This window comes from Osmerus eperlanus, chromosome 17, assembly GCF_963692335.1.
Source record: "Osmerus eperlanus chromosome 17, fOsmEpe2.1, whole genome shotgun sequence".
In the NCBI taxonomy this organism is placed as follows: domain Eukaryota; kingdom Metazoa; phylum Chordata; class Actinopteri; order Osmeriformes; family Osmeridae; genus Osmerus; species Osmerus eperlanus.
In genome coordinates, this window is record NC_085034.1 from 6,112,120 (window position 1) to 6,124,785 (window position 12,666).

A 12,666-nucleotide genomic window follows, 5' to 3' on the forward strand; every position below is an offset into this window, starting at 1 on the left:
GGAAGGTGAGTGGAAGTGTGTGAGACTACTTCATCCTGGCACCCACAGTGGGGCTCTGCTCCTCTTCCTGTGCAAAAGCACCAATCAATAATCAGGATGAGAGAAAGCAGAACATGAAGGAGGAAGGAAAAAGACAACCTTGATGTGTGTGTGTGTGTGCGAGACTGTGTATGTGTGTGAGTGAGTGGCGTTTGAACCCTTTCTCCGAGTTCCGTTTTCTCAATGCTGACCTCGAGAGTGCTGTATCAAGCAACTGGAATGATAGTTTAAACCAAAACAGCAGACTGGTATTCTAAAAGCCCCCCTTCCAGATAGATCTGAACACTTCACCCAGCTGCTTTGCATGTCTGGAGGGCTGTCAGACAGGCACAGGCGAGATAAGGCAGAGCCGTTTCTGTGGTTAGCGACCGGCAGGTGTTACTGATGCATTGGCTTCTCCTGCAGATGGTGCGAAGGTAATGAGTTTAGCCACATAGGGGTCTGCGTACGGCCCTGTGACGAATCACATGTCTCACACACCCCGGATCGGTCCTGCAGATAACCCGTCGTAGCGTTATGAATAATTGAATTCCCTCCTATACAGCAAAGTGTAAACACACAAATAAACAACCGCGACCGGCGAAAGCTATTATGTTTGAAATGCCAACAGGTGCTTCAAACCCCCCGGGAATGAAATAGAATGAGGGAAAAGGGGGACTTTTGGCGAAAGAGAGAAACAGAGACAGAGGGAGAGAGGGAGATAGAGAAACAGATGGAGAGAGAGAAATGTTCCTCCCTTATTTGTTTTTCTGAGGTACCTTTAAAGATTGCAGCGTGTGAACGATGTTTTTCTTTTCCATTTCTTGAAAATGTCAATCAATACTATATCCTCCCCCCCCCCCCCCCCCCTGTCTGGATGTGATGGGGGGAATCAAACCCAGACTCTGATCAATGAGGATCATCTGTGGCAGCTGAATTGTTGTGGCTCGGGGGTGTGAGTATGCCTGAGTGTGTGAGTTTGAATGTGTGTGTTTGTGACTGTGTGTGCATCTTATAGTGTTTGTGTGGCTGTGTGTGATGGAGAGAGAGCATGTGTGTGTCTGTTCCAATTCCTAGGGCTATATACTGTATGACGCCCAATGCATCTCCAATGCTATTACATCCTATCCAGCCACTGACTGTAACCAAGACAGAGTCTAGGAAGTCCTCTTACATAGATGGCTTAAATATTCCTGACATCCCATCGGTCGATGAGTAATGACATTGTCCCTTATCTCTAACACCAGTTGCCAAGACAATGCGAGTGTGCTCTGAGTCAAAATAAACCTTCACAACAGACAGACCCCTCATATGTATGGCAGGCATGTACGGAGCGGAAGATAGTCTTCCTAACAATATTTAATTACAACGAGATTGTGGGGGAACCTTCACACCACATTTACCTCCTCACGCCTATTACTATCTGTGAAAGAAGCTTTAATGGCCTGGCCAATCTCTAGCTCTGTGCTCCATTGGTATGCCTGTCCTGTGCTCTGAGCCTCTTCCCACATGATAAACACAGCCATGTCTGTCCTGTAAGCTCGCCATTAGGATGGGATGATCCATTCACCACCAGCTAAGTAGTGAACGGTTCGTCCCTGGCCTCTCTCTGGAATCATATGTGGTGGAGGGGAGGCGGGGACCTAAGCCATACCTGTGAGGCTCTAGTACTCAATGCAAGTAAGGTTCTCTATCGATCGCCCTCCCGACCTGGTGGAACATAGGAGGCGGCTGGGGAAGGAACCCAGAGCCATCTCTCACCCCTGTCACACCGCCGGCCCAGAAAGACACCACCGTCTCTCAGGAAATGGAGCAAAAATTGGCTGAATAATAGACTGGGAGAGGAGCCTGAGGTAGTGACATAGAGCAATTATCATCATTCTGGCTGCATGGCTGTATGTCCCCTATGTTCTTTATAACGGCCATGGTTCACAGTGGAGACAGGCCTTCGGTGTTACAGGATTTGGTTTTCTGTCATCCTGCATGGCATGCCTTTAAATTAGTGGCGGTGCGACAGTGAAGTACACTTAGCTAGAAGCATCTAGGATATTTCCAGGGAGATGGCACATTTCACTGCAACATGAGGGCTGATTTGAAAGTTTCAGAGACCATATCCGTCTCTGTAAAATCAGTTGGGGGATTTGAAAATGAAAAATTTAAAGTCTTGAAATAGACTCCCGAAGGACATCATTAATCCCCCCAAAATGTGACCTATAAAGGAAATGAAATACTTTGTAGGGGAACACACCAAACAATCTTAATATATTATAATTATTATTATTTGGGGGAAAAAGACTAAAACTAATTCAACTACAGTCACCTACAGAATACATAGTGCAACAGGACCTATTCTAGTTGTTAGTGTTATCTACCCCCCCCCCCCAGGTCTTTAATGATGGACTCCCCCAAACCCCCAAAGCTCACCTGTGGCTGATCTGCGTCCCCCGTAGACTGGACATTGTCTCTTCCAGGTTCTGTCGCAGGTCAGCGATGTTCTTCACTGTCCGCATGCGTCTGGCCTCCGGATCCTCCCCTGTGACGGAGCCAGACAGAGAGAACGTTCAGAGAGACCAGGGCGTCTGAGACAGTCTGCTATCACTGCTGCTCCATCTCTCCTGTCCCACAATCACACTAAAACACGATGACAGACAGCAAGGCTACGCTTCCCAGGACGCCTTGTTGACGGAAGCGAGCACACGGTCAGTTTGGGACTGTCTAGCCAAACGTGCTGAGGGAAGCAAGAGACATTCTGCCATTCTCGGAGGAAAACAGTTTTTCTTTTTGCCATCTCGCCATTTTCCAAGACGTTTGGAGAAAACCCACAGCCTCCTCCTTCTGTGCGCCGCCACAGCATTCTGCTTGAACAGCAAACTCTGTCACGTATCCTTCAATGTTTGCTTCGGTTCCCTAACCCTAACCTAGCTCTCAAACCACATGATGTGTATTGTACAGTTGCAAGCATGTCTGAAGTACTGTTAGAAACTCAATAGCATCTAAGTGTTTAGCTTTACCAGTGTAATACAGCAATCTGGGAGGCCTAACTGAGAAATGCTAAAAAGAAAGGGGTGGGGGGGGCATGTCAGCGGCGCAGGCTTAGGACATGGACCCTCATATCCGCTTGTCTCATCCAATTAAACCTTGCTGCTCCTCAGCCATCATAGCTTGTGTCAGAGGACCCCATTGGCTGATAATTGGGATGAGTGGTGCTAGACACGCAATGGATTCTAGTCGTGACAGTTTCCAGTTTTAAGGCACTTACAAAGGAAACCATCTCTTCAGAGCATTGTGGTGGGCTAACAGGGCTCATACACAACCCCTAATGAGAGGATAGCCACAGCATGGCAGGTAGACTGGCGCAAGGAGCTCTCACACTTGTCTCTTTCGCTTTCTGTTGCTGCAGTCACGCTGAATGCGTGTGACTATTTCATTCTTTATAGTTGGGTCGTCTTCCATAATTCAGCTCGGTTTTCACTACAACAAGGTCTAATGTCGCAAATGCTCTTGAATTAGACAGTCCTGAGTAAACATCAAATGCATATTGGATAAAAGGGTCTGCTAAATTAAATGAATGCATTATAGTGCAACAGGATTTTTCAGTGGTTTAATACCCACCAGTGCCCTGGTGGGTATTACAATATTAGACAGTGACAGTCTGTCAGGGCTGCATCTTTTGGATGTTCTCATATTAGCAGTTGGTCAACATACACACACACACACACATACTAGAGTTTCAGACTTTTGGCTCAGGACCTCAGCGACTGTCTGATCTGATGCTACATTTACACAGCATTTGACTTCCTGTTCCTATCAGACCTTCAGAGAGCCTGCTACAATCGGAGGAGGAACCAGGAACTAGTGTGTGTGAGTGGATGCATGTGTGTGTATCTATTGTGTGCGTGTGTTTGTTCGGTGCTGATGAGGACGAAGGGACCAATCAATGAGCTGCTGTCTCAAGTGCTGGACTAAAAGAAACACAGAAGCACTTGAGAAAGACTGGCCACAACAAGACAGAGAGAGAGAGAGAGAGAGAGAGAGAGAGAGAGATAGGGATCACTGTGCAGTTGGGTTGCACAAGGACAGGTCCAAGATGCCAAACACCCCTCTTTCCCTCCTCTCATCAGCACTCCTCTTCTCTCCTTTCCTACACAACCTCTTTGTTAATCTTAGTCAAAGCAAAGGCTTTACTTTTTTAAATGCTGCAGGATTGATTGATTTTCGTGACATTAGCATACAGTTAACTCGCAAATTTTTCAGAAAAGCCTTAAGAACTTCGACAGACAAACATTCTAGACTGATTGAAAAACGAGCCCATTGCTGGAAGCACCACTTCAACAATCAAGTCAGAGAGAGAGAAAGAAAGAAATAGAAATGAAAGAGAGACCGAAAAAGAGAAGTGAGGGAGGGAGGGATGCAGATATTAAAGGGAGAGAGATAGAAAAAGAGTGGGAGAGAGAGCGGGGAGGAGACAGATCCATAGTACCGGTAATTGGAGTGGCTGAGGAACGGTCGCTCTGCAAAGCAACACTGCTGCTGCAAGCCACAGGTTGATGCTCTAACAATCACACACACACACACACACACACACACACACACACACACACACACACACACACACACACACACACACACACACAAACACACACCACAGTCTTAAGTCCCCTCTGCCTTGTATCACTGTACATAATGCATGTTCACTGGCTCTCAACACCCCTACCTTTCAGCACATACACACACACACACAACCTCCCAAAACACTCAGGGGGGAAATAGCCATCCTCGCTCACACACAGAAACCTGTCAACATGTCTGCCTTGAGCCACAAATCATTAGACCCCATTTTTGCCACACACAGAGTCCAGCGTTTGAGTGTGCAAAACGCTTCTCACTCACCGCCTTTCCTCTGCAGCTTACTGTGACAGCACTGCAGAAACACACACACACACACACCATTACGGGGGAAAGCTAGAGGTGATTTTTTACCAACAAGTCGCTGCATTCTCCACAGCGAGGAGATAGAGACGGCACTGAAGAAGCTGTGAAACGCTCCCCAAGGCTACAGTCCAGGAGCAGCTGAACTCTTTTAATGGAGGCTTCGTCTAAGTGAAGCGCTTCAGGAGCTGTTGTAACTAGCAGACTAGATCACACGCACACACACGCACACACACACACAGAGGGAGGGAATATGAAGCTATTGATCAGAGTCACACTCTGCTATTCACAGGCAGCAGAGAGAGAGAGAGAGAGAGAGAGAGAGAGAGAGAGAGAGAGAGAGAGAGAGAGAGAGAGAGAGAGAGAGAGAGAGAGAGAGAGAGAGAGAGAGAGAATGCAGGGAGACATTTATTCCTCCCTCTCAAGAGAACGTGTGAAAAAGGTGCTTGGTTGTTCTTTTTTGCTACGGTCTCACAGGTCACGACGATACATTTCCTTCACCACACTTTATATTGTCCCCAGATCTGTATTTGTCAGCTGTAAAGTTAGTCTCCTTTTCTCTCTGCACAGTCATTGCTAACACTGGCTTTCACTAGCAGTGTGAATGAGATCATTCAGACACATGCAGCAGTCTGGGTGCTACACCAGCAGCGTACACACACATCCCAACACACACAGATACACTCCACTCTGAAACCACGGGTGAAGAGGACTCGAGGTGCTTGCGTGTGGGATCTCGGTCATGCGTGTGCATGTCGGGACTTACGGCGTGGCTGTGTGTGCAGCACCTGCTCCAGGTCTCCCAGCATGGTGAGGATCACCTCCTTATCCAGCTGAGCAGTGCCCTCGCGAGCCCCCCCCTCCGCCTCCTCCTCCTCTGCCCAGTACCCCCCCCCCCGTCTCCCTGCGCCCCCGGCGCCCCCCGTCCCCTCCCCCGGAGCCTCGCCCCGCCGCCGCCTCCTCGTCCGAACGCCCGCTGCTGCTCTCCTCGTCCGTCGCTTCCCCCCTCGTCCTCCTCTCCTGCCCGCGCGGGGGAGCCTCCGCCCTTGGCTGGGCGCCGAGCGATGCCCGCCCGCCCGCCGTGCACCTCCGGGGGACGGGAATGAGGGAGTGCTCGGACTGGGAGAGCATCTTGGTGAGGGTGAGGGAGAGGGAGCGCGCCCGGGTGCCCCTCGCCCCCGGGTCTCTGGGGGGCTCCTTCCTGGGGCTGCCCCCGCGTGCGGGGGACGAGGACAGGGAGGACACGGGGCGGCGCGGCGCCGGCTCGCCCAGCTCCATGACGTACACCCGCTGCTCGCCCTCGCCAAACAGGGTGAGGTTGTTGAGGGAGCGCTGCTTGCGGAGGTTGAGGTTGTCGGGGAGGGGCTGCGGGGGGCGGCGAGGGGGGCTGCCGCCCTGGAACACAGAGAACTCTGCTCCTCTCTTCATCGCTACCTCTTCGTTCTGTCCTCTCTTTCGCTCACTAACTCCCTCTCCCCCTCTCTCTCTCTCTCTCTCTCTCTCTCTCTCTCTCTCTCTCTCTCTCTCTCTCTCTCTCTCTCTCTCTCTCTCTCTATCTCTCCCTCTCTCTCTCGTTCTCTCTGGCTGTCCGTGGGTGTGTGCTAGAACACCTGTTTGTCGATTCCCCTGCTCACATCCTGGCAGCGACGGCTGGTGAGAGTAGGTGGGTCTGGCGAAGGCGCCACGCTCTAGCTGGCGACCAGGCTCAGGTGGCCCCGTTTCCGACTCCCACCCGGGGTGTCCAGGGCTCATCCGGAAGGAGAGAGGGACGGAGGGACGGAGGGATGGAGGAGAGCATACCACGACTGACTGAATGAAAAACTCCCCCTCACACACAGCACAGTCCAAAGCCATCGTCTGGCAGGCGCATTTTCCCGGTCTTCCAGCGAATGACCAGTGTCCAAACACACACACCAACACAGAAACGGTGTACAGAGGCACTCCTTTTCTTTTCCGGTCCTCTTCTCTTCTCTCTCTTCTGTCTCTCCCTTTTTTTTCTACCTCACAGCGAGAGGCAGAGAGGGGTGTGGATGAACGCACCGTTACATCTCTCTCTCTCTCTCTCTCTCTCTCTCTCTCTCTCTCTCTCTCTCTCTCTCTCTCTCTCTCTCTCTCTCTCTCTCTCTCTCTCTCTCTCTCTCTCTCTCTCTCTCTCTCTCTCTCTCTCTTACTCTCACATGCTCTCGCTCTCCTTCGCTCTCCTCTGCCGCGCTCTCCTCTGCCGCGCTCTCCTCCGTGTCTCTCGCTCCCTCTCTCTCTCTTCTGTTCACTGTCAAGAGCAGGAGGGTCTCTCCCTCTCGTCTTGCCCACACTCTGACTTCTGTTAATTACAACCTCGCCAGAGCGACTTGCCTGCCTCTCTCTCTCTTCCTCTCCCCTTATCTCTGTTTCTCCCTTCTTCCCTCCCTCCCTCTCTCTCTCTCTCTCTCTCTCTCTCTCTCTCTCTCTCTCACAGCTTTAGGTCCTCCTGTTCATTTCAGCATTCAGACGGCAGTTCCAACCTCCCTCCCTCTCTATTCTTTCCTCATTCTCTGTGCTCTCTCTGTGGCGTTTTTCTTCAGCTCCCTCCCTTTCTGTCCTTCCCTCGTTTTCTCTCCCTCCCTCACTCCCTGTCTCTCACATCTACCTTAAATATACACATTTTCACAATGAATATATGGCTTTGTCCCCGGCATCTATCGGGGATGTGTGTGTGTGGTTTTGTGTATGTGTGTGAGAGTTTGTGCGCATGGGTTAACCAGAAGACAAATCACAAACAGAAAACGTCTCTCTCTTTCTCTCCAGTTTTCTTTTCTCTCCGTCTTATATTAAACCCACTGACAGAGAGTTGTTTGGACAGCACACCTGTGAGTTGTAGCTTCAGCTAGCAAGCCGCGCTGCTCCACTGCCTATGCTAATTAAGAGCTAGGTTAATGAGTAAAGACTAAGGGCTCTCATAAACAAGACTGCAGTCTGTCAACAGATTCAACAGTAATTCTAGTGTTAAATCGCCTCACAGCTATAGCCTTTCTCCATTTAAATAGCTGTCGCCTTGGTAAACAAGCTAAGGCTAAGCTAGCTTTAGGGAGCTGTTGCCAACAGCAACCATAATCAAGGTGACTTCAACTGATATTGACAGAGATGGTATTAGCAGGGGGTTACACGCCCTGGAACAGGTGAATCGGTTGCTCAGTGTGTGAGTCAAGGTTTATAGCAGTAGGAAACAACATGTCTGGCCACTGTTTCCTACAGCTTAGTGCCACTGGACTTTTAGAAAGAGATTGACCACAGTTTTCCTCTGAAGGACCTCTCATACCACAGAAGCTACCACAAGCACATTCCTGACAAGGGCAGTTCAAGAACAACAGCAAGTCAAAAACCAACACAGGATAGGCTGATAGGCATTTTTCTTCTAAGAAACCAGCTGTTATTACATACTATAAACAACGTACATACAATCAAAGCTGTAATTCTGAAAATATAGGAGAGCAGGTGTGACTTTTTAAGCAGAGACCTCACACCTCCGTCAAAATTGAACTGATGATAGAAGTTGATGTTCAAATCATGTCACCACCACAGTGGACAGAAATTACAGGTTTAGGGCAGTAAAATGAAGACATTCCTAAAATGTTTTTCTTTGGTTGTGGCTTTGCAAAGGCATACATTTGATGTACAAAATAAGCCCAAGTGCATTGTCTTTGTTATGGAACGTTTGAACATGTGTTTTCTACGTTTTCTACGTTTTTTTTATTTTTATTTTTTACATATTTTTTGTATAGTTGTGCATTGGCCTCTTTCAATCAAAGAGCAGAAGTATATACATAAGGCAGCTCTATGTGACATTTCCCTCCAACAAGCACCTTTCATGATATCACTTCCTGTCTTCTGCAATGTCACTTTTCTCATTGTTTAGCTGAAACATCAAAGAGCACCACATTTACCAATCCAAAGGAAGGTCCTTATGTTGAAATCCTGGGGCAGTGAGCAGATCAATGCTGAAGGCTGCCACCCGGATTCCAGCATCCTCATCTCCGGCTGCCCCTAGCAACTGTCCATAATGATGAGTCGTCACAAGACCACAAGGCTAGCGCAAGACGCCGGGGAGGGAGAGTAACCAATAGCGACCAACAGGCGCACGCATAAACCAAAGGGCCGCAGATGCTGGATCGTGTTCACCTGTCATTGTTGACCTTTTCCCTCCGCCATGTGAGACAGGGATCCACAGACCTCCCTTGACCTCACACACACACACACACGTTGGCACACACGCACACAAAGACACACACACACGTTGGCACACACACACACTGGCACGAACGCATACTTGCACACGTGCATGCTCTCACACCCAAACACTCACTAATGTGCATTAACATACACACATGCCCCCACACACACACATGCCCCCACACACACACACACATAAACACACTTACAGTATACCAAATCCAAACGTAGCTGTGTGTAACTGCACATACCTGAGATCTCCTCCAGGCATTGCTTGGCTGTCTTGCCGTAGACCAGGTCTCCCTTGGTGGGGCTGAGGCAGGTGTCGGAGGGGGCCACGGTGGTGCAGTCGTTCTCCGAGTACGTCCTGGGGGTGGGGGCAGAAACCATGGTTACTGATGGGAGACAATATTAGTGTTGTATGTAATATGTGTTCACATATTCAATAGTTGCCTCGGGGGAATACCTTGGATGAAGTGTGTGATTTTGTGTTTGTGTGTGTGTGTGTGTATGTGAAAGTCGCAATTTCATTTTCTACATGCTTCACCTTATGAAACACTCTCTTGCTGTATATCCTATAATCCAACTGTGAAATAACGTTGTGTGTGTGAGTCCGTGCGCTTGGCTCATGACTGGTCCGCTTCATATGTGTGTGGAAAGACGAATGTTGATAAGCATGTCTAAGAGTGTAATGCATGATCTGGGCTGTTCTCCATGTTTGAGTGTTTGAGAACATGGAACCCAGTCCCTCCCTCCCTCCCTCCTGCCATCCTTGGCTGCTATGACCTCCTCCCATATCAGACCTCTGCTCTGTTTGTCTCCTCACCCTGATGAGCGACGGAAGAGACACAGCCAGCCTTCCTGACAGCTGCTAGATTGGCATCTAGCAGCTGACCCACACACACACACCATTCCACACACATGCACAAATGCACCCAATCGCGCACACACATGTACACACACACACACACACGTATACGCACGCGTACACACACCCACACACACAGTAGAAAGCCTTCCCGGGCCACCTGCACTGTCAGAGATAAACCCTGCTCCAGCCGGCAGAGAGGAAACAGCATCAGCTCATGACTGCAGCAGTGTGAAACGTGGTTTCCCCCCAAACTAGTTCCAGTTCCACAGAGCCCCATGCAGCAGAGACATACCAGAAGAGCAATTTGACTAGTGGAGGTTTGACAGGTGCCAAAAATCCGGGAGCAGATTGAGGAGCAGATAAGCAGTGTTATATGACACAGGCGATATAAATCAGCAGGCACTTGAAGGGAGGAACATTCAAAGCTGAAACTGATGATGACTGTATTGAATTGCAGGGAACTATAACTAAAGATTAAACTTTGAAAAGCCGGTGAAAAGTCTGAATGGCCAGACTTAGCTACACATGATCTCGACGGCATCTGCAGCTTTTGATAGTTGGGACACTGTAAACAACGTACCGCTAACTTCTACTCACATCTAAATGGGGTCCTGTGCTAGCAGAGAAAGCTGAAAAGAAAAGAGAGAAAAAGAGAGAGAGAGATAGTGAGAAGGAAGGAGCGCAAAAGGAAAGACGAGATGGGAAAGGGAAGGGTGCCTAATTGGACCTGAAATTATGGCAAATTGCTACGCTGTGGGGGGCTTCTCCCTAAATGGCAAGCTTCTGACAGCCCCTCCCATGTCAGACAGGTCAGCAGGGGCAGACATGGCTGGAGGGAAGAGGGAGGACGAAGCGAGGAAGCTGGGAAGGATAATAGAAAGTGGGGAAGGATGGAGGGACCATAGACATGGTTAGGAATGGAAGAACAAGAGAAAAGTCGGAGGAAAAAGAGTGTGGAAGGGAGGAAAGAAGCTGTAGACATCCAGACGCTTGTTCACTGAGATGAAATGCCCCACCATTTTTATGTGTTTGTAGACACATAATTCACGTTGGTTAAATAGCACAATTGGACGACTGTATATGATAGCCTTACATAAAATCAAGCATGGAAAGAATAAAAGAACAAAGTCCCAAGCGTGTTCTGTAATCTGATTGTGTATTCTGGGTTTCATGAAGAGCTGATTTGCAAAAGCACAACCATCGACGAGTGAAAGTCTAACTGAGAGTGTAACCACGGTGTGAGGACTAATGTTAATGCTTGAACAGAGTGCATTGTGTGCCTGATGGTGCCCTTTGGGAAGAGAGAGAGAGGGAGAAGGAGAGAAATAAGGAGGGAGATAGAGAGAGTTACTGTGAGGAGGGTTAGATATTGTTAAAGGTATCCACATTTTGGAAGACAATGCCTGCCAAATATCTTTGTCTCTCTTTGTTTGGCTTTGCTGAAAGAAGATTGGGCCTGACAGCAAAAGGCGTCTGGTGCCAATCTCCCCACCCACCAAACACACACGTCACATTTGCACACACGCACACGCACACGCACGCACACACACACACACACACACACACACACACACACACACACACACACACACTGACACAAGCACGCACCCACACACATGCATATACTCACATTCAAACATACACACACACACGCACAGACAGTTTCTTTTCTTTTGATATGACACAACCACACGTTAGCTGCTTCCGTGGAGACGGCAGACGGAATGGTCTGGAAAGCCGTTTGGAACGAGGCATGAATCGTCTGGGCCTGTCACAGAGGCTTCTGCATCACTGGCACTAATAATAGTGCCCGGGCACACAGCGGGTGTGGTGAATCATTTCTCCTGTTTGGACAGAAGATGGTGAGATTGGGAGACGGGAGGTATTGTAAAGTACTCAGTGGGAAGGCCAGCTGATCAGTGGGTGGGAGAGTGTGTGCGTGCGTGCGTGTGTAGGGGGTACATGTGCGTTCGTGTGTGCACGTTTGTGTGTGTGTGTGGGTGCATGTGTGTGTGCTCGCGTGGGTATGCGTGCACGAATGTGTGTGTGTGTGTGGTGCTGTGGGATTAACGAGCCATTGGACCGAATGCTGGCGGGTGTTCCAAGAGGTGGAGTGATGAAGAGAGGGAGAAAAGGAGAGGTGGGAAGATGGAGAGATGGAGCAAAGGAGAGATGCAGAGGCTCTGTCTGGTTGGCTTAATGAAGGGCAGCGGGCACTGAGTGTGACCTCTGACATATACACACACTTAATGATGCTCACTTCTACTATCCACTGTCTGATGCTGACAGAGTCAGCAGAGAGAATGGCCGGACAAACCCAGACTAAACCTACACACAAGCGAGAGCATCTATTTCTTGTCTCCCTTTAACCCCACTCTTTTTCAGAGTGCCACAAATGTAAACTTTAGTTCCAAAGTTTACAGCTTTCAGTCTCAAATATCCGATGCAAGTGTCGAGTGACTCGACAGGCCTTCCATCATACAGTCGGTGTAGCGCACGTCAGCCCGAGTCTGATGGACAGTTGAGGTGGAGAGAGAGCCTCAGGTGCAGCCGCCAGCTGCAGGCTGCGGAGGCAGGGAGAGGAGGAGGAGGACCGGGGAGAGGAGATGCCAACTAGCAGATGTCAAACACCTGAGGTCATC

General features: G+C 49.3%; 1 protein-coding gene across 8 annotated transcripts in view; it reads right to left on the minus strand.

The window, feature by feature from the left end:
- Nucleotides 1-12,666, minus strand: part of nav3 (neuron navigator 3) — a 131,340-nt gene that overhangs the window by 45,205 nt on the left and 73,469 nt on the right. For all 8 annotated transcript variants that reach the window (XM_062483755.1, XM_062483752.1, XM_062483751.1 and 5 more), the window contains 2 exons: nt 9,405-9,520; nt 2,443-2,551 (listed from right to left, as the gene is read on the minus strand). In XM_062483755.1, coding sequence (XP_062339739.1) covers nt 2,443-2,551; nt 9,405-9,520 — 225 coding nt within the window. The remainder of the gene's footprint in view (nt 1-2,442; nt 2,552-9,404; nt 9,521-12,666) is intronic.